This window comes from Carassius auratus, unplaced genomic scaffold (genome assembly GCF_003368295.1).
Source record: "Carassius auratus strain Wakin unplaced genomic scaffold, ASM336829v1 scaf_tig00217421, whole genome shotgun sequence".
Lineage (NCBI taxonomy): Eukaryota > Metazoa > Chordata > Actinopteri > Cypriniformes > Cyprinidae > Carassius > Carassius auratus.
Genome location: NW_020529060.1, coordinates 63,614 through 89,034, shown reverse-complemented (window position 1 = coordinate 89,034; position 25,421 = coordinate 63,614). Strand labels below are relative to the sequence as shown.

At 36.8% G+C, this 25,421-nt stretch overlaps 1 protein-coding gene and 2 long non-coding RNA genes across 7 annotated transcripts; all 3 read right to left on the bottom strand.

The window, feature by feature from the left end:
- Positions 1–442: 442 nt before the first annotated feature.
- On the bottom strand, positions 443–17,862 carry LOC113100944 (uncharacterized). Of its 4 annotated transcripts, XR_003289852.1 has the most exons (5): positions 17,817–17,837; positions 13,109–13,282; positions 2,212–2,494; positions 841–1,319; positions 443–757 (listed from the first exon to the last, which is right to left on the bottom strand). It is a non-coding gene; the product is annotated as an uncharacterized LOC113100944 (long non-coding RNA). The 4 variants fall into 4 exon arrangements; XR_003289853.1 differs by lacking the exon at positions 13,109–13,282 and having other exon boundaries at positions 17,817–17,862; XR_003289854.1 differs by lacking the exons at positions 13,109–13,282; positions 17,817–17,837 and adding an exon at positions 8,845–8,885.
- Positions 6,309–7,515, bottom strand: LOC113100945 (uncharacterized). The gene is made up of 2 exons (XR_003289855.1): positions 7,344–7,515; positions 6,309–6,748 (listed from the first exon to the last, which is right to left on the bottom strand). It is a non-coding gene; the product is annotated as an uncharacterized LOC113100945 (long non-coding RNA).
- A 2,657-nt stretch (positions 17,863–20,519) lies between the features above and the next one.
- Positions 20,520–25,143, bottom strand: LOC113100940 (protein NLRC3-like). 2 transcript variants are annotated; one of them, XM_026265426.1, is made up of 4 exons: positions 24,984–25,143; positions 24,031–24,164; positions 22,962–23,075; positions 20,520–22,479 (listed from the first exon to the last, which is right to left on the bottom strand). In XM_026265426.1, exons 1-4 carry the CDS (start codon positions 25,131–25,133, stop codon positions 20,520–20,522), a joined length of 2,358 nt encoding a protein of 785 aa, XP_026121211.1. In that variant the 5' UTR covers positions 25,134–25,143. The 2 variants fall into 2 exon arrangements, with proteins under 2 accessions (XP_026121211.1, XP_026121210.1); XM_026265425.1 differs by having other exon boundaries at positions 20,520–22,482; positions 24,984–25,141.
- Between the last annotated feature and the right edge of the window lie 278 nt (positions 25,144–25,421).

Below are 25,421 nucleotides of genomic sequence, written 5' to 3'. Positions count from 1 at the left end.
AAAATGTTTAATGCTTTAAAAAAAAGACAAATTAGAACTAGGCACCCCTGAATGATCTTTCTACATAAGTTAAGTTGAATGACATTATCACACAATTCAGACTGTACCAGTGGTGATCAATTCTGAACAGATTCGGTCAAGACGTTTGGAGTGTCTTAAATATGATGTAATAAACAACACATTATATAACTTTCAGAAACTAAAACTAAAGTGACATTTAATCACATACTGATATATCAATCTTATACACCTTGAATTATTGTTGGTCAGTGATACACAGACCCTTTGAAGAAGAGCTGGAAAGTTAAAAATGTTTGACACAACACCATCTTTAATCTGGACATTGTGCCCCGTTCTGTCAAAGTCCTCGCTCCTGAAGAAAAGAAACATTCTGTGATTGTGGAAACAAACTTGTAAAAAGCTTTGGGTCAACAACAATCTTGTAATACTATTATATCATAGCCTCGCTGTTCCTGAACTTAAAACAGTGACAGGGACATCAGATATTTCATTATTTCTCATGACAATGGAAAACCTGTAAAAAGCTGCAGATGAGAGTCTACGAATGAGTATAATGTCCCAAAAACATCTAACCCTGATGTGTGGATTGAAGAGAAAGGAGGAGAGTCAGATGGACAGAATCACAGATACTACACCTGACAATGTCTTCCTTTCATCACATGTTAGGATCCTGTGTACCACATGCTACGATTCTTTCAGAAAGCTCAAGCAAGGCTGTAGTGTCTGCAGTCTCAATCTAAAGAAATAAAAACCAGGAGTAACACACACATACACTACACAGATGTATCTACAAATCTGAATTGAGTTGAATTAGAAAACCTTGTCAATCAGATCTAGCAGGTCTGCATCTGTTATGTCAGCTCATCTTTATTAATCTCCCGGAAGAAATGAAATTGTAAATCCACTTCATGAAAAAGGTCCATCCTGAGTAATGCTCACTGCCATTATTTCACCAACTATCCTAAAGTACAACAACAATATTGATTAAACATTACAATTAATGTAATATGGTGTATTTTTTTACCAAAATGCTCCTCTCCAGAAGAGAGAGTGCTCCAGTTGTGCCATCACAACATGCGTCTCGTTTCTGTGTCTCTCTAAAGTAACAGCATGATGCAGACCAGTGAAGTCTTCCCATCTGTCCACAGGAATGATGACCTGGAGGATACAGCACTCAGGAAAACCAGCTCCTGAACACAGATCAATTGTAAGAAGTCCACATCCACAGACATCTGTGAAAGAGCGTGCTCCAAACGTGACTGAAGTCTCCCTCATATCTGCTCTAGAAGTATCTGTACCTGTACAAATAAAGACAGCAGTTCGCTCGGGAAAAGGAGCAGAAATGACACGACTAAAATAGTTCATACTCATGAGCTACTTCTTCTGCAAAGCTGACACTTGGTCGATCATTGTTGTAATTTATTACAAATATGCACATTTATTCACACACAACAAAATAATAAAACATTAAAGAGTTATACTTTTATGTGCTGTTTGCTTCAACTTCATTCACAAACGATTTTGGAAGTTAAGTTTAACATACTCTTAAAAAATAACTATGGTTTTAAAAGTTAAAAAGTAAAAAACAAGAAACTACATACTTAAACTCTGGTAACCACAAATTAAAGGAACACTCCACCGTTTTTTGAAATAGGGCTTATTCACATTATTTCCTACATTTAGATAGGTGGGCAAATGCATTTTTGTGTCAGTGCATGCATTGTTTTAGTTTGACTGGGTCGGCGTTAGCTTAGCTTAGCACAATGAATGGAATCCTTTGTTGCCAGCTAGCATGGCCTGAGTAAAAGTGATAAAAAAAATAAAAAAAACCCCACCTAATTACTTCTTGTGGCCTGCGTATTCACAACGAGTACAAATAGCGATCCAGATTAACACTAGGCGATTTCCTAGGCAGATATTGACTTGGGACTATATTATGGGGAAGCACAGGCTATTAATAGCACTATAATAGCACTATCTATTTTTATGACTTTGTATTTAACATGAATTAGTCAAAACATTGTAAGTTACCAATTATAAGTGTTTCACTGAACAGAAAGAGCAAAGAATCAATCCTCAAAGTCAAGAACATTATCATTGACTTCAGTCTAGCAAGAGTTCAAGCTTTCTCAAAAACTCTGATTATAATCACTGAAGCTGTTCACACTGTCAAATTAATCTCTTACTTACATTGTGTGCACAGCTCTACATTGTTGTTCATGAAGAGAGAATTCACCAGAGAACAGCAAGCGTGCGTTCTGCCTCATATTTTCTTTTCTTTGGTAAATCTCATTCAAGCTGCACTTGGTTCAGAAATCTGAGGTGTCTGTCTGAAATCTGGTTCCGGGAGCAGCAGTATTTCGGCGGGGTCCCTCTGGTCTAGTTCTCCGAGTACGTGTCCAGTAGAGCCGTGTGTTCATCCGTCCCTGGAGTTATGACGCTCACACCTCGTCCAGACTGAAGACAGAAGAACCTGTGGATTATAATCAGTGATAGTGTCTACACTGAATGTGAAATCTCCAACAGCAAACGGATTCCTCTTCTATTTCTGACAGAGTCCGAGCTCTTTACAGGACGCTTTGTCACTTCAAGCTGTTGCGGTCCCGTATAGACACGGTGATGCTACTTTTACACCAAATATACTTTAAAACAAACACCAGAGACCGCTTAAAGTTAGATGCGATATTGGTATACACTTTTCTAAAGTCAGTAGCATTTGAGGAGAATGACTTACAGTCATAAAAACAATTGTAATTTTTCATCTATTGAATGTTTGATATTAAAATAAACTGTAAATCATATGTAAATTATGCTACTTTTTCACATGGGCTCAAACGGAAATTTGAAGCTCAAAAGCATTTGAGGAGAAAGACTTGCAGTCATAAAACTATTGTAATGAGTTCATTCAGGTGTCAGCTACAATGCACACCTTATACATTTTTAATATATATTAAAATAAATTATAAATAATTTAGGTAAAAACGAAGCCCGTTTATCACTTTCAGGCACATTCCTGTGAAAGTTTTTTTTTTTTTTTTTTTTAGGTTCATATCACAACCCTTACAAAAATAAACCATGGTTTTATAATAGTAAAACTGCTTAATTTTCTTTTGCATGATTTCTGAATTCTTGAGACTATAAATAAACTAGAGTCATAATAAAGTTATAGCCATAGGTTAATGTCGAGAGCTACAATTTTTGTAATTTGTAAATAATAAAATTTATTAATTTACTTTTTATTTTTTTTAAAGTTATATTTTCACCCCTATAGTAGGTGTTTTTTTTTTTCATCATCATATTTGAGGAAGGGGGGCACAACAATACAATCCTGCTTAGGGCACACATGTGGCCAGCAGCGGACCTGAAAATACAGGTCTATAACACTTTGCCTTAAAAAAATCCATTGTGCTAAATTTCAAATATTAAATATTCAGTAAAAAAAAAAAAAAAAATCAATATCAATATCCAATTCAAAAATGTTTTAAATCCCATATAATATACATTTTTCTTAAATTACACTTGTTTATAATTACAATTTACACAATTCAAATTCAATCAGTTTTGTCATAAAATAAGTTCAATACAATCCAACTGTTTGCATTCAGGGATGTAAATTTTTGATGATTGATCATCTTTTAAATTAAAGATCAATTAATAGATAACCTTAATGCTGTGAAATGCATCTGCAGCGGTATTATTATATGTGCAAAAGTCACTCAAAAAAAAAAAAAAAAAACACTTTCTCACCTGAATTACAGGGGTTTTAGTCTGAATAAAATGCTAGTAGCAGGAGTGTAAAATGAATAGATGTGATTATGATAATTTGATAAAATGAAGATAGCACGCCGTTTGCACAAAAGTGTTTCAATGAGCCACATTAATAGAAACTCTCTTTGAAACTCCTTCTGCTCTCTCGGACAAATAAGGATTTCTCACTCTCTGCTGCTCTTTTTCTTTTTTTTTTCTTTTTTATTGAACAAACATAGCAGCAAATACAGTTTCATCTACAAAAACAAAAAATAAAATAATTATCAACAGTAGACAAAGAGCAAGTAAAGTAAAAAGCAAGTAAAATAGATAAAAGTAAAACAAAATAATAACAAAAAAAAAAATACATTTACAAAATAATTATAATTGAGCCAGGGGTAATATATCCTTTAAATAAATTCAAGAGAGACAGAGATGCCTCGAGTCCCTTTAGTTTACATTATAAAAAAGCATAAATATTATACTTTGTGCATAATGTAACTGATTTTTAAGCTTTGGCATTGTTGGAAGAAGATATAGTACTCAAGTAATAATTAAGGTCATTACAAAAGACAATAAAAATAGGTTTGACAGACAAAAATTTACACTTGTGTACAGAAAACTTGGCTAGAAAAATAAAAAGATTTACAAGAAAATACTTGTCTTTCAGATTTTTGTCAGAGTTATAACAACCAAATAACACATCCTTAAACCCCATAGAAAAATTTACTAATAAGGAAGTACGTACAAATAGGCACAATTTTTCCCAAAAAGTAGCTACATAAACACAATCCCAAAGAAGGTGAGGTATAGACTCGTCTTCCACTCCACAGAAGGAGCATAAGGGATCCAACTCTGGAAACATTTTTTTGATAAAAAGATTGACTGGGTAGAATCGATGTAACCACTTGAATAATACCTCTTTAACCTTATTAGTGATTAGATATTTGTTGGACAGAGACCACACTTTCTTTCAAGGAATATCATTAAAAGAATTACTCCAATATGATATTATAGATGAGACAGTAATAATATCATTCTGAAAAAGTTGTCTAATCTTTCTATTCCTAAGAGAGGGACTAGATTAAAACAGATCTTCCCTATTGCTGTCTCACAAGGCTGTAACCAGGAGGTAGAAGAGAGTAAAGAATCGCCTGAGTTTTTCAAAAGTGCAATATCTCCACTGGGAAAGGCATCCATCACTATGGCAAAGTCTCGTGGGGTGACAGGAATACAATATTTAGTTAAGAATTCAGAATAAGAAAACAAATGACCATTTGGATTTACAAGTTGAGAAACCAAAAGAATATTATTATTAAACCAATCTGAAAAAAAGAGTGTCTTATTTTTGTAACGGATATCATGGTTATTCCATATAAAATACCTGTGGGGGCTAAAATTATGTTTGTAAATCAAGTGCCAGGCCAGAAGTACCTGCTTATGGAAATTTGACAATTTTATGGGTAATTTAGAAATATTATAATTACATACTAACAGAAAGGGAAGACCACCAACTTTAGAAAAAATATAATTGGGAATAGCATTCCATAAGGAATCAGAATCGTTCAAGAACTGCCTCAACCAATTGATCTTAAACGTATTGTTTAAGGAAGCAAAATCAAGGAAGTTAAAACCACCTTGTCTCTGCTGCTCTGTGTTTCACAGAAACCTAGCTGAATGACGTCATACCGGACAGTGCGCTCCATCTGCCGGACTTTCAGCTGTTTAGAGCGGATCGGGACGCATAATCAGAGGGGAAATCGTGCGGCGGTGGGACATGCTTTTACATCAATGAACGCTGGTGTACAGATGTAACTGTGTTAAAGAAGATGTGCTGTCCTGATCTAGAAATGCTGTTTGTCAACTGAAAGCCGTTCTATTCACCGCGGGAGTTTCACTCGTTCATTCTGGTGAGTGTTTACATCCCTCCACAAGCGCATGTGAGCTCAGCTTTACAGAAACTCGCTGATCAGATCACAGACACAGAACAACAACACCCGGACTCTGTTTTAATCATTCTCTGGGACTCTAATAAAGCCAATCTCTCCCGTGAACTGCCAAAATACAGACAGCATGTTACATGTCCCACAAGAGACAGTAATATATTAGATCACTGTTACACCACAATAAAGGATGAATATCACTCTGTTCCACGAGCAGCTTTGGGATGTTCTGATCACTGTCTGGTTCATCTTACACTGTCCTACAGGCAGGGGCGGAGCTAGTGGGGGGGGGGGGGTCATGGCCACCATGGAAATAATCACGGCCACCCCACTGGTCATATGAATTGCGATCTATTATAAATAATAATAATAGTTTCTTAGATTTTGATCAAAATGACCTCGATCGATCATGGCAAAACGATTACGTTCGGACTGCGAAACTATCGCGACAATTGAATCACTTGTCACTTACAGCCAAATGCGATATCGCGAGAGTTTCCGTAGCGCGCGTTTGTGCCTGGTTCAACTCGTGTTTGAGCACACAAACACATCTTTTCAGGTGAGTTATTAAAGTCATTAGCATGTTTACTCTTCTCGAGATGAAACATATTTTAATAAAAATAAACACATATATACAAAGGTTACACACTCAAATGTTAGACTGGATTAAAATATAAGAAAATGTACAAGTGATAAATTGTCTATTTCTGAATTTCAGGATACACAGTTATGAAGATCTATATTAAATCTGGACAGCTCAGGATATAAGCCCATCACTGAAAATATCACATTGATTTTCTTGGTTTTCAGTGCTGTATAAACAGATCAACTATTTTCTTACTGTCCTTTGGATAAAAACGTCTTTTGCTGAATTTGTTCAGTTTCCTTGAAGCTTGTTTCTTCTGTTCATCAACACTGCTCCACACATTACACTTCCATGCATTCATTTAACTTCACATCACTGATTCCTGTAGCGGCTCTTATTCACCATCAGCTGATCCTGAGGAAACTGAACTGACGTCTAAATACTGAGAGTCCTACAATAAAACACACAGACAGTCAGATATGAGTATGAGACATTACTGCTGTCACATCACATCAGCAGATCCAGCTCAGAAACACACAGTATATTCATATTACAGTCAGAGATATGAATCAGAGTATGTGAGCGGAGCGCGGAGTGGAGCGTGTGATTTTGACTGGAGCGAGGAGCAGATCTTTTAAAAGTCGGAGTGTCGAATATTTTCAGCTGAAAGCATGATTTAAACACGTAGACTACTACAACACTTAATTATTCACAGTGAGTGTGGAGTGGAGCGGAGCGGAGTGATAATTAAATGATTGGAGCGCGGAGGAGAAATTGTTGACGCTCCACTCCGCTCACATACTCTGATCTGATGAACAACTGATCATAGATTAATAACAGTGAATGATCAACAACTCTCTCTTTATCATTTACACACAGAGACACTGGAGGAGATGAACATATTCATATATTCATAGATCATCACAGAATTAAACAGTTTAAAGTACAGAAACTAAAGTGGAGCTGAATTATTATCTTATATTCTCCAAATATGTCTGTTACTAAACTTTGGCTATTTTAAAAGATTTAAATAATAATATACTCACAGAAGTATAATGTCTCCAGTTTATAACGTGGATCATCTTTCAGATCAGAGAGTAACTTCACTTCTGATAGTAGTAGTTTATTCAGAGACAGATCCAGGTATCTCAGGTGTGAGGGGTTTGATCTCAGAGCTGAAGCCAGAGCAGAACAACCTTCATCTGTGACGTCACACTCCCACAACCTGTAGAGAACAATGACACAGTGTTAATTGTAGTTGAAGTGTGTGTAGTTTGTTATTGACTCTGGTCTCAGAGCAGGAGAGGAGATATAATGACAAGCATTGCCACAAACTGCTGCTGATAGAATGAGATTTCTGCATGTTGATGCTCAATGCTGCTGTTTGAAACTGTCATGTGCTTCAGGACTGAACAGACACACAGAGCTGAATGTGAGATATTGTTTCATAGTGATATAAGCACAGATCTGTCTGGAGAAACACTCATTTGCTCCTCTAATTACGATTTACAGTTTACCTAAAAATGAAGATTAAAAATCATCAAAATCCCACAGACTTACATTGAGGAAATGTTCAGATGAGCCAAGACTATTCAAACTCCAACTGTCAAAATTCAAATGTAAACAAACTGAAGGTCTTTAGACTCCATTTAACTGCCATTCTATGTTCTATTTCTAGACCATTCAAACTCATTTAACCTTCCATTCTGTCTAATATTTCTAATCTATCAATCATCTATATGGGGCAGTCGTGGTCTAATGGTCAGAGAGTCTGACTTGTAACCCACAGACAGGGATGTACTGGTCATCAGGAGTAAAGTGATCAACAACACAAGTGTCTTGATCCATTCAGATGTGACACAGAATTGTGTTTTACAGTCGTGTGATATGAGAGCATTAAAGCTTCTGTAGTGATGCTGGCTGAAAACACACACCACAATCTAAACTTCATGACGAGGTCAAATGGAAAATGACAAAACATAGACTTGTAAATTCATCACCATAGTAATTTAACTTGCAGTTATTAACACTGTACACTGTATTTATTATAAATGTTACTGTTATTAGCATACTTAAATATTAAATATTACCAGTAAATACGTTCTTAAAGAACAGTTCACCCAAAAATGAAAATTGTCATTTTGTCAAAATCGTGTCATTTCAAACCTGTATGAATTTCTTTCTTCTGTGGAACATAAAAGAAGATAATTTCAGGAATTCAAGAAGTTTTTTGTTCCACACAGAAATCAAGGGTAAACAAAAATGGTTTGGTCACGTTCTACAAAATATCTGTTGTGTTCTACAGAAGAAACTAAGTCAAACAGGTTTGGAACGACATGAGGGTGAGGAAATGATGACAGAATTTATTTATCAATAGATTTCCTGCATTCTAGCTCAAAATCAATGCTTTACTGTCAAATGCATTTCGATGTGACACAAATGCATTATTAAATTTGATGCATTTGTCATGAATTCAGTAATATCTATTATTATTTACTCCAATTAAAGGCCCTGTCACCCAGCAATATATAATCTTTATAATCTTACCACAGTTTCTCCAGTTTACAGCGAGGATCCTCCAGTCCAGCACAGAGACACTTCACTCCTGAATCTCTTATTTTATTCTCAGACAGATCCAGTTCTCTCAGGTGTGAGGGGTTTGATCTCAGAGCTGAAGTCAGAGCAGAACAACCTTCATCTGTGACGCCACACTCCCACAACCTGTAGAGAACAATGACACACTCTTCACTCTCTCAGATCAGATCAGTTTAGCTGTGAATCCATTAGTAAAGAGAAAGAACAAATCAATGTGTGATGAATCACTGGACTGAGATTTAAAACATTAAAAAAAAAACTTGATCATAAATAATTTAAAGCCTCATTCAAAAAGAAAATAATTATTTAATTCACTATAAGGATTTTTAACTAAATACAGGAATGTGATTGGAAACATTACAATTATTAATGATTTTGAAATAACTTGTAACCAGTGTTGGGAGTAACACATTACAGTAACATATTACTTTTAGCTGTAACACAGTAGTGTAAGGCATTACTAATAAATTTTCAGTAATATTTCACTCTGTACTTGTTCAGTGACGCTTTACAACACACTTTTAGCCCAAAATTGAATTGTTCAAAGAAAAGAGAAAAGAATAAAACAGCAGGACATGAACGAATCAAAGATGCAGTAAATTAGTTCCATTTCCTGTTTGTGGTCAGTCAATAGCTGCGTGTGGTGTCCACGTTTGGAAATAAAGACTAAACGTCAGCTTCTGATATATTTGTTTAGTGATGTTTTTTCATTCATCTCTCTCTCGCTGGTGTAACTCTGTATTGTGTGACGTAGTCCAGTGAAGGTGTGTTTAGGACGGGGTTTACAGGAGTGTGTGAGGATACTGTCATGACACAGAATGATCTCGTCCTCTGTGCTCGAGGTCCGAGGCTATTAGCTCCGTCCGGCTCGCTGTTAGCCTCGGCTCACACTGGACAGTGGAAAAGAGGCTAATGAGTGAAGATAGCAGAAGACTGTACATTCACGAGATGGATGTGTGCGCATCTTGTCATTTTACAATTGTATATGGCATTAGAGTTTACATATAGTCCTGTTGTGTCTAATATGAATAGACCCAAGCAATTCACAGATATTGCCAGATAATCTCTTTACCTCTACCATACTTGTAACACACTTGGATGGTTTGTGATTCTGGCTGTCATCCTGTCTTGTGTTGTCTTGATCCTTCACTTTGTCGATTATAAGCTCTATTGTTAGTAGTCTGGATCGCCCACAGTCATTATGTTACTCCTCTACTGGAGCTAAAATACTCTGCAGTACATTTTGACATTTCAGAACATTAACTTCTATTTCTGTAGTTATTTTGGTGAAAGTAACTCAAAAGTAATACTGGAGTCATGTAACGCATTACAATTCTGAGACAGTAATATTGTAATGGAAGGAATTACTTTTAAATGACAGTAACAAGTAATCTATAATGTTTTACAGTTTGGAAGTAATTTGCACAACACTGCTTGTAATGCTCGGCCTAAAATAAGCTGACTACACAAATAAACTTTTCTGTTACCTCTTAATAGTGGGGTTTGAAGGAATGAAGGAACTATAAATAACCACCGCAATAAAGAATGAAAGACAACCCAGTGTGTATTATACAAGAAGACAGAAGAGAAAAAAATACTAGATATACACAATATATACAATAAATATATGAGGGTGAGTGAGTAATGTCCTTGGAAGTCCAATGGGGTTTCTCGGGTCGACATTAACACACTGACAAAATTATATTCAGAATTAAAAATGTTTTTATACCACTTTTTAATGTGTGATTGTGTAAAGGTGATCACCAGATACCAACCTTTCGTGAACTTGCTTACACTGGTTCTCATGGAGGGTCTCTGTGTGTGTGTGTGTGTGTGTGTGTGTGTGTGTTCGGTTCGGTCTCACCGGTGCAATATTATTTGGAGTCCGGGAGCAGGTTGAGAACAGCGCTGTCCTGTGACGAAGTCCTCAGTAAAATAATCCAATGGCGTCAGGTTATTTCCACGAGGAAGCAACTCAAAGTCACAGGTAAATACAGCAGGTAATAATGATCAGGCGATCGATCGCTAAATCCTAAAGTGAGCACATTGACGTCACAGGGATTCCCGCATCACGAGCGAACTCTCGCGAGAAGAAACAGAGTCCACAGTTCTCAACGGGGCAATACAAACACAGAAACGTTAACCCTTAAGGCGCCAGGGTTTTTTGGAAAAAAATGTTGTATTTTGGCATCAAGATTTCAAAAGCTTGTGACTTGAAAGGGCTTAAAGATAGAGATCTACTGTCAATTAGAAAAATGTTTGGCATGATCGAAAGTTTACATGGGGTGTAAATATACTAATCTAATTTGCATATTATGACGTCACCATGGGCGGCTATCTCGAATTTCATAATATTCAGGTAATATTAGATATTGAATTGATGTTTGAACATATTTGCATGTTTTTGTGTGTGTATATGTCTTTTTTATCCTCATTCCAAATGATCAGAACAGAGGAAGCCAACAATAAAACAGGAGAAAGTACTAAATTATTACTATATCACTACACTATATAGTAGCAAAACACATGTGAACAGTAGCTTACTTTTTGATCAGTTCATCAGTAATATTCAGGAAATAATAGATATTGAATGGATGTTTGAACTTATTTGCAAGGTTTTTTTTTTTTTTTTTTTTTTTGATTGCTGTTGTTGTTGTTTTTTTGTCTTTTTATTCTCATTCCAAATGATCAGGGGAAAAAACGAGAAAAGTATTAGATTATTACTATATTACTGTGCCATAGTAAAATACATGTGCCTATTTTTTGATCAGTTGACAATCTATCTGCCCAATCAGGCATCAAACTATTTTCTCGCCTCTTCAAGGCTGAATTTATTTGATCAAAATAAAGTAAAATAAATATTGTGAAATATTATTACAAATACAAAAAAAGTTTAAAATTTTAAAATAAAATGTAATGTTATTCCTGTGATGCAAATCAGAATATTCTTCATCATTATTCCAGTTTTCAGTGTCACGTGATCTTTTAGAAATCATTACAATTTATTTTAATCTCAAGAAACATTTCTGATTATTATCAATGTTGAACATTTTGCTGCTTCATATTTTGTGTTGAAATGATGCACTTTATTTTTTGATAAATATAAAGTTTAATGAACAGCATTTATTTGCATTTATCAATATATTAATTAAATTAGTAAATGCATTTATTAAATAGAAATCATTTTAAATTCCTTCACACAGTTTTTGTGGCTTTCATGAATGATGAATAAAATTATTCATTTCTCTCTTTTTTTAAATCTTATACAAATGTTTGAGTCGTATCATAGTTTCCACAAAAATATTAATCAGCAAAACTGTTTTTAACATTGATAATAATCAGAAATGTTTCTTGAGCAGTAAATCAGAATGATTTCTGAAGGATTGTGTGACACTAAACTTCTTTGTAAACAACAACAGATTTATAAATGTTTCTAATGATGAATGTTGTGTTCCCAAATGTAAATTAAAGCGTCTCAAATCAAGCGCAGCACTAACAGTGAATCAGAATCAGAAACAGTACAGTAACAGCAGACATGGAGCGTCACACTACAGTCTTTATAAACTCATCCCTGCAAATAGTCTCTTATGTTAAATCACACTATTCATTACACAGCTGAGCTTTATATTGATCTGTATTAATATATGTACAGAGTAGTGGTGTGTGTGTGTGTGTGTGTGTGTGTGTGTGTGTGTGTGTGTGTTTGTGTGTGTGTGTGTTTGTGTGTGTGTTTGTGTGTGTGTGCGTGTGTTTGTGCGTGTGTTTGTGCGTGTGTTTGTGTGTGTGTGTGTGAGAGAGAGAGAGAGAGAGAGAGAGAGAGAGAGTGTGTACGTGTGTGTGTGTGTGTGTGTTTGTGTTTGTGTGTGTGTGTGTGTGTGTGTGTGTGTGTGTGTGTGTGTGTGTGTGTTTCTCCATCACTCAAGGATATCAGAACCTGAGATCTCCTTCACTGTGAGATATGATTCATACTTGCAGATAGTACTTAACAAGACGAGCTATTAGCACTTAGCGTAACAGAATCCATTTAAAGGTGTTGCTAATGCAGAAACAGCTTTAACATCAACACAGAAGTCCATACATGAACAAGAAACAAAGACACACAATGTTTTACTTTCTGTATCTCTGTATCTTGATACAACTATTGTGTTTTCTGGCTTTCTGGGTGATTTGTTTTTCACTTCACAAATATTTTACAGTGTGTAATATATAATCTTACCACAGTGTCTCCAGTTTACAGCGAGGATCCTCCAGACCAGCACAGAGACGCTTCACTCCCAAATCTCTTATTTTATTCAGAGACAGATCCAGTTCTCTCAGGTGTGAGGGGTTTGATCTCAGAGCTGAAGTCAGAGCAGAACAACCTTCATCTGTGACGCCACAATCACTCAACCTGTAGAGAACAATGACACACTCTTCACTCTCTCAGATCAGATCAGTTTAGCTGTGAATCCATTAGTGAAGAGAAACAACAAATCAATGTGTGATGCATCACTGGACTGAGATTTAAAATGTCAAAAAAAAAAAAAAAACATGATCATAAATAATTTAAAGCATCATTCAAAAATAAAAATTATTTATTTTACTGTCAGGATTTTTAACCAAATACAGGCATGTGATTGGAAACATTACAATTATTAATGATTTTGAAATGACTTGTAACCAGTGTTGGGAGTAACACATTACAGTAACATATTATTTTTAGCTGTAACGCAGTAGTGTAACACATTACTAATCAATTTTCAGTAATATTTTACTCCGTACTTGTTCAGTAACGCTTTACAACACACTTTAAGCCCAAAATTTAATTGATCAAAGAAAATAGAAAAGAATAAAACAGCGAGACATGAACGAATCAAAGATGCAGCAAATTAGTTCCATTTCCTGTTTGTGGTCAGTCAATAGCTGCGTGTGGTGTCCACGTTTGGAAATAAAGACTAAACGTCAGCTTCTGATATATTTGTTTAGCGATGTTTTTTCATTCATCTCTCTCTCGCTGGTGTAACTCTGTATTGTGTGACGTAGTCCAGTGAAGGTGTGTTTAGGACGGGGTTTACAGGAGTGTGTGAGGATACTGTCATGACACAGAATGATCTCGTCCTCTGTGCTCGAGGTCCGAGGCTATTAGCTCCGTCCGGCTCGCTGTTAGCCTCGGCTCACACTGGACAGTGGAAAAGAGACTAATGAGTGAAGATAGCAGAAGACTGTACATTCACCAGATGGATGTGTGCGCATCTTGTCATTTTACAATTGTATATGGCATTAGAGTTTACATATAGTCCTGTTGTGTCTAATATGAACAGACCCAATCAATTCACAGATATTGGCAGATAATCACTTTACCTCTACCATACTTGTAACAGACTTGGATCGTTTGTGATTCTGGCTGTCATCCTGTCTTGTGTTGTCTTGATCCTTCACTTTGTCGATTATAAGCTCTATTGTTAGTAGTCTGGATTGCCCACAGTCATTATGTTACTCCTCTACTGGAGCTAAAATACTCTGCAGTACATTTTGACATTTCAGAACGTTAACTTCTATTTCTGTAGTTATTTTGGTGAAAGTAACTCAAAAGTAATACTGGAGTCATGTAACGCATTACAATTCTGAGACAGTAATATTGTGATGGAAGGAATTACTTTTAAATGACAGTAACAAGTCATCTATAATGTTTTACAGTTTGGAAGTAATTTGCACAAAACTGCTTGTAATGCTCGGCCTAAAATAAGCTGACTACACAAATAAACTTTTGGGTTACCTCTTAATATCGGGGTTTGAAGGAATGAAGGAACTATAAATAACCACCGCAATAAAGAATGAAAGACAACACAGCGTGTATTATACAAGAAAAATACTAGATATACACAATATATACAATAAATATATGAGGGTGAGTGAGTAATGTCCTTGGAAGTCCAATGGGGCTTCTCGGGTCGACATTAACACACTGACAAAATTATATTCAAAATTAAAAATATTTTTATACCACTTTTTAATGTGTGATTGTGTAAAGGTGATCACCAGATACCAACCTTTCGTGAACTTGCTTACACTCGTTCTCATGGAGGGTCTCTGTGTGTGTGTGTGTGTGTGTGTGTGTGTGTGTGTGTGTGTGTGTGTGTGTGTGTGTGTGTGCGTGCGTGTGTGTGTGTGTGTGTGTGTTCGGTTCGGTCTCACCGGTGCAATATTTGGAGTCCGGGAGCAGGTTGAGAACAGCGCTGTCCTGTGACGAAGTCCTCAGTAAAATAATCCAATGACGTCAGGTTATTTCCACGAGGAAGCAACTCAAAGTCACAGGTAAATACAGCAGGTAATAAGGATCAGGCGATCGATCGCTAAATCCTAAAGTGAGCACATTGACGTCACAGGGATTCCCGCATCACGAGCGAACTCTCGCGAGAAGAAACAGAGTCCACAGTTCTCAACGGGGCAATACAAACACAGAAACGTTAACCCTTAAGGCGCCAGGGTTTTTTGGGAAAAAATGTTGTATTTTGGCATCAAGATTTCAAAAGCTTGTGACTTGAAAGGGCTTAAAGATAGAGATCTACCGTCAATTAGAAAAATGTTTGGCATGATCGAAAGTTTACGTGGGGTGTAAATATACTAATCTAATTTGCATAGTATGACGTCACCATGGGCGACTATCTCGAATTTCATAATATTCAGGAAATATTAGGTATTGAATTGATGTTTTAACATATTTGCATGTTTTTGTGTGTGTATATGTCTTTTTTATCCTCATTCCAAATGATCAGAACAGAGGAAGCCAACAATAAAACAGGAGAAAGTAGTAAATTATTACTATATCACTACACTATATAGCAGTAAAACACATGTGAACAGTAGCTTACTTTTTGATCAGTTCATCAGTAATATTCAGGAAATAATAGATATTGAATGGATGTTTGAACTTATTTACAAGGTTTCTTTTTTTTGATTGCTGTTGTTGTTGTTTTTTGTCTTTTTATTCTCATTCCAAATGATCAGGAGAAAAAAAACGAGAAAAGTAGTAGATTATTACTATATTACTGTGCCATAGTAAAATACATGAGCCTATTTTTTGATCAGTTGAGCATCTATCTGCCCAATCAGGTATCTATGTGACACAGTTGGTAGTTCTTGAGAGCATGGTTCCTCTCATTCATTGCATGACACAGCGCACCTTCTCCACACAGACTGCACCTGTACTGTCTGCCGGCCGAGTATTAGAACGTGCGCGATCAGCAACAGCTCTCCTATGGACACTATGACCACGTTCACCTCTGTTACCCGCTTCCCCGTTGAGCAAAGGCTCGAAACGATCGCTTGTTTGTGCTTCGTGAACACTCTCGCCTTGCACGGTGGCACCATTGAGCTGCAAAGATGTACCGCGAGACGTGCGATCATTAGACGGCTGATCGTCATTTCCAAAAGGCAAATATTCCCCTTCAGACTCAGAATCGGTGAACAACATTTGCAACACATCCTCTTTGTATTAGCCATCTGGCGATTTTCTCTCATAAATCTTACGATTTACACTCACGCTATGAAATGAATTGCTCCCGCATCAGTAACATGAGAGCTCGACACTTTGAACAGAAACAATGCATAATGTTGGTCTAGAATCAAAGTACTACGTGTCTGCCATCTAGTGGAAGGGAATACAAATGAGATATTACACCATATAAGGAACTACAGTCTATTTTATTAAGGATGACGTCTTGTCGCAATGTTGCGACTTTGGCGCTTAGAGGGTTAATAACAGCTGTGCCACATCAACAATCAGATTAACATTTAATCAACAGCTTTATAAACGTATACCTCTTATGTGGCCGAGCAAAATAAAGTAAAATTAATATTGTGAAATATTATTACAAATACAAAAAAAAGTTTAAAATTTAAATATTAAATGTAATGTTATTCCTGTGATGCAAATCAGAATATTCTTCATCATTATTCCAGTTTTTAGTGTCACGTGATCTTTTAGAAGTCATTACAATTTATTTTAATCTTAAGAAACATTTCTGATTATTATCAATCTTGAACATTTTGCTACTTCATATTTTGTGTTGAAATGATGCACTTTATTTTTTTGATAAATATAAAGTTTAATGAACAGCATTTATCTGCATTTATCAATATATTAATTAAATTGGTAAATGCATTTATTAAATAAAAATTTTAAATTCCTTCACACAGTTTTTGTCGCTTTCATGAATGATTATTTTTTTAAATCTTATACAAATGTTTGAGTGGTATCATAGTTTACACAAAAATATTAAGCAGCAAAACTGTTTTTAACATTAATAATCAGAAATGTTTCTTGATCAGTAAATCAGAATGATTTCTGAAGGATTGTGTGACACTAAACTTCTTTGTAAACAACAACAGATTTATAAATGTTTCTAATGATGAATGTTGTGTTCCCAAATACAAATTAAAGCGTCTCAAACCAAGCGCAGCACTAACAGTGAATCAGAACCAGAAACAGTACAGTAACAGCAGACATGGAGCGTCACACTATAGTCTTTATAAACGCATCCCTGCAAATAGTCTCTTATGTTAAATCACACTATTCATTACACAGCTGAGCTTTATATTGATCTGTATTTATATGTACAGAGTAGTGGTGTGTGTGTGTGTTTCTCCATCACTCAAGGATATCAGAACCTGAGACCTCCTACACTGTGAGATATTATTCATACTTGCAGATAGTACTTAACAAGACGAGCTATTAGCACTTAGTGTAACAGAATCCATGTAAAGGTGTTGCTAATGCAGAAACAGCTTTAACATGAACACAGAAGTCCATACATGAACAAGAAACAAAGACACACAATGTTTTACTTTCTGTATCTCTGTCTCTTTATACAACTATTGTGTTTTCTAGGCCGATTTGTTTTTCACTTCACAAATATTTTACAGTGTGTCATATATAATCTTACCACAGTTTCTCCAGTTTACAGTGAGGATCCTCCAGTCCAGCACAGAGACGCTTCACTCCTGAATCTCTTATTTTATTCAGAGACAGATCCAGTTCTCTCAGGTGTGAGGGGTTTGATCTCAGAGCTGAAGCCAGAGCAGAACAACCTTCATCTGTGACGCCACAATCTCTCAACCTGTAGAGAACAATGACACACTCTTCACTCTCTCAGATCAGATCAGTTTAGCTGTGAATCCATTAGTAAAGAGAAAGAACAAATCAATGTGTGATGAATCATTGGACTGAGATTTAAAATGTCAAAAAAGAAATCAAAATAGCATAAATAATTTAAAGCCTCATTCAAAAAGAAAAAAAAAACTCCTTTACACTCTCAGGATTTTTAATGTCTTATGTAGACATTAATGCAAATCTATTTAATGACACTATTAATTACACAGCTGAGCTTTAGTTTTATTTTTCAATCTGTATTAATATGTATGGAGTAGTGGAGTGTGTGTGTGTGTGTGAGAGAGTGTATGTGTGTGTGTGTGTCTGTCTGCAGTAAGAGTGTGTTTGTGTGGAGTCACAAATACACAGAAAGACTTTCACTAATGAATGACAGGAAAAGTTGTTTGTAGAATAAAAAGATATTTGTGAATATGTTTTTTATTTTCAAATATCATTATATTTATTTGCCAATATTTTTATATCATTTTTAATATATTTTTTTGTTAATCTCAACATTCATTTGTGAATCATAATCTTTTAATTTGTAATTATGCGACAATTCTATCTGCATGCACCTAGCCCTAATATCAGTTATTAAAATAATCAATATTCCTCCATCGCTAATCTTTATGTATATATAATATCACTGTACTATAAACACAGTTTCATCTCTCAGAAGCTGCTGGTCACTGCAGAAGAGTATTTGATGAATCAAGCTGCTAAAGGAGTGTTTTCTGCTTCCTCCTGATCACTTCTGAAGCAGAACAGCAGCGGAGAGCAATGAGGAGACGAGGAGAGGGATCACATGACATCAGCCAATCAAAACAGAGCGCATTTATCATAAACCCAGCGTTTCTGACACAAATATTAATCTCTTCAACATCAGTCACTGTTTGAGCAAAAACACCTCGACCTTCTGAAATCAAGAAACATTTACTGAAGAAGAAAAATCACTTCAGATAGAAAGACCTGTTTTCTGAAGAAAGAAGTAAAGATTCTGCTAATGGCAAGAAAAATAATCGTTTTCCCTTTGAATTATTAATATTATTTTTCTTACCTCATTGGCAGCTTTTTTATCTTACTTTGAGCAAATTTTTTTCCGAAAACAAGATTTAAAATCTGAAATAATTTTGCTTTTCAAGTAAATTGATCTTGATTCAGGAATGTTTCGATATTTGTTCTAGAAAACAAGACAAAAATCCTAAGAAAATCATTGTTTGCAGTGAAGTAAACTGAGCACTTCTGAAGTTCTGTGTTTGTTATTCAGAACAAATTCAAGCAGCAGTAAATCTCAAGACTGTGTGCGTGTGCTTATGTTTTACTGTACGCTACACAGCACTGCATCAGATTTAGACCGTATTTCACTGTATTCTTGACATAACATCAAGAAAAGCTGGTTTACTTCACATCAGAGCATTAAAAGTGTCACCTGTTCAGTGCATGGATTTATATTCTGAATGAATCAAGGTGAATCATTAATCAAGGTGTTTCAGAACTGCAGAATTCACACAAATCTCTGCATTAATTCAAGAAATCAACAGATAAATGAGTAAATGAGAAGAAGGAGCAGGTTTGTTGTGGATCTGAACCTGTGTCTCTGACATTGTTGAGCAGCGCTCGAGCACTAAACTACTGATGAACTTTTCCTGAAACACACAGAAGAATCTTCTCCAGCAGCGTGTTCACGAGAGAGAAGCTCTTCATTCCTCTCCTTCACAATCATAAAGATCATCAGTGGTGTCCTGCACATCATTGTTTTGAGCTGACTGTGAGATCTGATGCTCTAGAGCTGGATTTGTGTTTATTATAGTCTTCAGATCCTGATCTGATATATAGACTGTCTTTTATTTCTGTGTTTGGACACTAATGTTGTGAATCAGAGCTTGTTCTGTAGTCCTTCACAGAAATGAGTCACATCTGAGTTTGTAAAAGTCATTTTCACAAAAGGCTGACGTGTAACTGGATATTTAACACAGATCTCATTAAATGACAAACTCTTAGCTTGTTCTTTTATTTGTGACATTAATGTGTTCTCAATGCTGACAGAGTAAATATGTGTTAGAAAACTAGACTTATATCACTCATAATACTAACATTCACAGGAATACACCTTTTCTATGGTTTGATTTATTTTATGGCATAATGCAGATCTCTTTAAATGTATAATAATCTCAAATAGTGTCTAGTGTTGTCCAGTAAAGAGTAAGACACTTCAAGCACAAGTGAAATGTCTGAAGGTCAGCTTTACTGATCAATGTGTGGAGCGTCTCTTTGCTGCAGCTGCTGCTGATTTAATGAACCAGTTTCTCATGTGACGGGGTTGTTTTTACCCGCGCCGCTAACACACGCTTTACTCTAATATCTACTTTATTAAAAACACCTGTCCTGACTCCTTTAAGATTCTGTTATTCAGGAGAAAATCTCTCATTCAGGAACATTTATTTTAAAGGAGTCAGATTCATTATTAAATATGATAGTTTAGTTGATGATGAAACACTCACACAGCTTTTCTGCAGTTGATGACAGCTGGTATCAGTCTTCTTCTCCCCTCATCTGATGTGTTGTATTTCATGGGGTTCAGTTCATCCAGAGGCTTCTCTGACATCTGAATCATGTAGGAGATTGTTGAGCAGTGAGCAGGAGAGAGTTTCTCTGAGTGTTTGTCTGATTTCACAAACTCCTGAATCTCTCTGAACAGAGTCTGATCTTTCACTTCCAGCAGACAGAGGAACAGATTGATCGACTGATCAGCTGAGAGATGATCACTACTCTTGATCTTGTGTTTAATGTCCTGTGTGGTTCTGCTGATGGTCTCTGAGCTGTTCTCTGTGTGTGTCAGTAGATCCTGTAAGAGTCTCTGATTGGACTCCAGTGAGACGCCCAGCAGGAACCGCAGGAACAGATCCAGACGTCCATTCTTACTCTTGAGAGCTTTATCTACTGCTGATGTTAGTAGATCATACAGAGAGACTTCATCAGATCTGTATAATCTGAATTCATCGAGTGTTTTCTTGTTCTTTGTTAAATAGCAGTATAACTTATAGAAAGCAGCGAGAAACTCCTGAACACTCAGATGAATGAAGCTGTAGACTTTCCTCTGATGAATCACAGATTCCTGCTTAAAGATCTCAGTGCAAATCCCAGAATACACTGAGGCGTCAGTGACGTCTATGCTGCTCTCAATCAGGTTCTCCTCATAGAACATCACATTGCCCTTCATCAGCTGTTTGAAAGCCACTTCAGCAAGTTTCACAATCACTTCTCTGTTGGACGGCAGGAGTTTCTCTGGATCTCTCTCTTCATACTTCTGCTTCCTCATGTTGATCTGAATCAGCAGGAAGTGGATGTACATTTCAGTCAGAGTTTGAGGGATTTCTGCTCTCAGATCTTCTTCCAGGAGCTTCTGAAGCACAGTGGATGAGATCCAGCAGAAGACGGGGATGTGGCACATGATGTGGAGGCTTCTTGCTCTTCTGATGTGTGAGATGATTCTGCTGGCTTGATGCTCATCACTGATTCTCTTCCTGAAATATTCCTCCTTCTGAGGCTCAGTGAATCCCTGAATCTCTGTCAGACGGTGGATGTATTCGGAGGGGATCTGATTGGCTGCTGCTGGTCTGGAGGTGATCCAGATGAGAGCAGAGGGAAGCAGCTCTCCTTTCATGAGCTTTGACATCAACACAGCCACTGATGAAGTCTCAGTCACATCACACACTTTCTGAGCGTCTGAAAACATCAGTGTGATTCTGCTTTCATCCAGACCATCAAAGATGAACACAACTTTACACTCCTCATAAATCTGTGAGTCCAGATCTTGAAGTTCAGGATGAAAGTCCAGCAGAAGTCTGTGAAGACTGTACTGATGATCTCGGATCAAGTTCAGCTCTCGAAATGGAAGCACAAACATGAAATCTACATCCTGATTGGCTTTTCCCTCGGCCCAGTCCAGAATGAACTTCTGCACAGAGACGGTTTTTCCGATTCCAGCGATGCCTTTAGTAAGAACAGTCTTGATTTTCTTCTTCTTCTTCTTCTTCTTCTTCTTCTTATATCTTGGTTCAATATCAGTCTTGATCTGCTCTTTCTCCTCAGATCCTGCTTCAGCGGAGGCTTTAAAGATGTCATTGCAGTAGATTGGAGCGTCTTGTGAGTGTTGTGTTCTGGCTGTTTTCTCCATCTGTAAAACCTCATGTTCTTCATTCACTCCTTCTCTCTCTCCCTCTATGATGTAGAGCTGTGTGTAGATGCTGTTCAGGAGGCTTTCATTCTCCTGGAGTTTCAGTCCCTCACATAATCTCTCATACTTGTTCTTCATGCTGGTTTTGTGCTGCTCTTTGACTCTCTGTAGTTCATCATTCACTGCTTGATCATGTTTATTCAGAGACGCTGTAACGCTCGTGTTGTTCAGACAGAAGACAGAGGAGACTCCTCCAGAGATGCTTCGCTCTCCATCTGCTCTGCTGAAATATCACAAGAACAACTGATTAAACATGTCTCAAAATAAAGGATGTGTAAATTAACATCTGAACAGACAGAGATGTCAGTCTTGTGTTTTCAGTATAATTTCAGTTTGTTGATCTGTTTAACTCTGTGTAATAAAATCAAAACTCATCTCTCTGTCAGGACTCGACAGTGTGAGCATTTTACTCTGATCTGCAGCAAACACTAGATGTGTGTGAACAGTGAAGTGTGTTCAGGAGCACAAGAGCCAATAAAACAAGCTCCTGCAGCTCCTCACAGAGTCTTCAACACCTTACACTGCAGAACAAACATCTTCATTATTATTCTTTACTCTCTTAAATGTGGAGAATCACCATACAGTCTAAAGTGATCATTAATGTAGGAGCTCGTGTGTTCATTGTGTCGAGTGTCTGTGTGTATTGAGTGTGTTTCTGACTCAAATAAAGCAGTTCAATCCTCACCACACTATTATCCTCACCTGGGGTCAGAGGTCACTGCTTCACCACTGAATTTCATTGGATTAACCATGGATCCGTCACTCTTCAGAGACACACAGCTGTGATCAGGAGATGAAGATCTCTGACTGCAGATCCTGAGAAAACACACAGAAATATCACACTCTTTTGCTGTAAACAGTGATGATGACAGAAAGTGAGAATCTGCAGCATCAGTCAGATGTGACGCCAAAACACATTTACATCATGATCATCTGATCCGGACGCCTTCTCCACATGTGTGAATGGTTTCCAGCAGAAGACAGTTTGTCTTCCACTAATAAACAAACTCTTAGCAATGCTGTGAGGTTTTCTGACCCGCACTCTCAGTCATACAGGGGTCAAGCATCCAAACAAATAGTTCAAACTACATTTATCTTGAGGAAAAACCCAGTGTCTATACGAAAGAAAAGCTCTACAAGACTATTATAAAGCAGACAAACAACTATAAACTGATTCTGAGCTGCACTTCTGGGTAAGTGTGTTATTAACTGTTCTTCATGATAAAACACTAGAACTACTGCTACTACTGTCTAGTCTATGAACATGTTTCAGGTTTAATGAAGTGAAGTGACAGAAGTGAAGTGACATTCAGCCAAGTATGGTGACCCATACTCAGAATTTGTGCTCTGCATTTAACCCATCCGAAGTGCACGCACACACACAAACAGTGAGCACACACCCGGAGCAGTGGGCATCATTTATGCTGCGGCGCCCGGGGAGCAGTTTGGGGTTCGGTGCCTTGCTCAAGGGCACCTAAGTCGTGGTATTGAAGGAGGAGAGAGAGCTGTACATGCACTACCCCCACCCACAATTCCTGCCGGCCGTGACTCAAACTCACAACCTTTCAATTGGGAGTCTGACTCTCTAATCATTAGGCCACGACTTCCCCTTAAATATCACTGTATGCCATAACTGTAGGGTTAATACACTATTTCCTCTATGAGCTTCATATCGTAACGTCTGCTCACAAACAGTCTCTTGTTCAGTCTGTCGACTCTAATACTGGATAATATCTCATCTGGGGTCAGAGGTCACTGGATCATATCTCACCTGAGGTCAGAGGTCACTGGATCATCACTGGATTCAGGAGGATTCATGGATCTGTGGCTCTTCAGAGACTCTCTGGTGTGATCTGGAGATGAAGATCTCTCTCTGATCTCCATAATGACAGACTGACACGAGGCCTGTATATCAAACACTTCACTAATCATACATGACTATATATCCATTCATTCTTCAATTATTATTATATAACAGAATATCCATTACACTTTAAATAATTCAGAGAATTGTGATGAGGAAGATGATGAAATCATCAGCTCTACACTTCAGTCACAGTCTGAATATTTCAGGAGATCAGTGTGTGATCATGTGTCAGCAAACATGCGTCTGTTCCTTCCAGAGAAAGGAGAAAGATTAAAGAGGTCATCAGATGCCCATTTCACACAAGTTTATACGATTCTTTAGGCTCTTAGTGAAAATTCCGTAACATAGTTTGGTTAAAATAATCAAAAACAATAATCTGTAGAGATCAGAAATATCAAATATATTCCATCTGTCGCTCAAACAGGCCTCATATTTGAACTTTTCTTTCCTTTTAAAACTCGTTTGTTCTATACTATGATGTCAGGTTCATTTCTGCTTATTTTCCTCACTGGGCTGTTGTTTTTGGGGGAAATAAGACAAATAACGCGGAACTGATGACTTTGCGACCTGCAGAGCGCGCTCCCGAGATCACGTGTGTAAATCCTGCTTATCTTTCAACTTGAACGCCCACCTTCGCATATTAATTTGTAAAGAATCCGTAAATTAATCTCAACTAAAAGAATCCCTAGAGTTTGATATTATTATAATCCCGAAGATGAACTTCCGGTCATGTAATTTTACAGGCGTCACAACTCACTACAACGGTTTAAAGATCGAGTTTAGTATGAAAACAACGTGAACACGAAAACATTGTACAATTATATGACATGAAATCAAAAGCTTATAACTGAACTTACCGTAATGAGATTTTTATGCCAGTTTTTAAGTCTTCGAAATGTGAAGTTACATTCGGTAAGTATCGAGAGTTTACTTTCGATTTCAACACAAAGGTGTGTCCTCGTGATGCAGACTGCGCATGCGCAAGAGACCTCAGGTGTCAACAACATACAAACCCCGCCCATTTGTCTGCTTTCATCTGTCTGCTGTCAGTCTATCGTTAAATGTGTTTAGCGCCACCTGCTGCACTGGAGTGTGTGACATAACGCGTCCTCAATTACATTCTACTGATCGAGTCTCATGAAGAAATACTGTTTCATACACACCTTCAAATGTTTGTTATGATTTCTTTCAATTCAATTCTTTTTAAATTAAAGCTTTTTGTAAATAATATACATTTAATATACATTTCAACTACATATCTCAAATGTATCTGTGCTTATTTTATTCATAACAAT

Coding starts and splice junctions, on each gene's coding strand:
- LOC113100940 (XM_026265425.1), bottom strand. CDS start 25,133: ATGTTGTTGACACCTGAGGTCTCTTGCGCATGCGCAGTCTGCATCACG. Junction 24,165..24,983: donor GGCATAAAAATCTCATTACG/GTAAGTTCAGTT, acceptor TTTGATATACAG/GCCTCGTGTCAGTCTGTCAT. Junction 22,483..22,961: donor GCAGTGACCTCTGACCCCAG/GTGAGGATAATA, acceptor GTGATATTTCAG/CAGAGCAGATGGAGAGCGAA.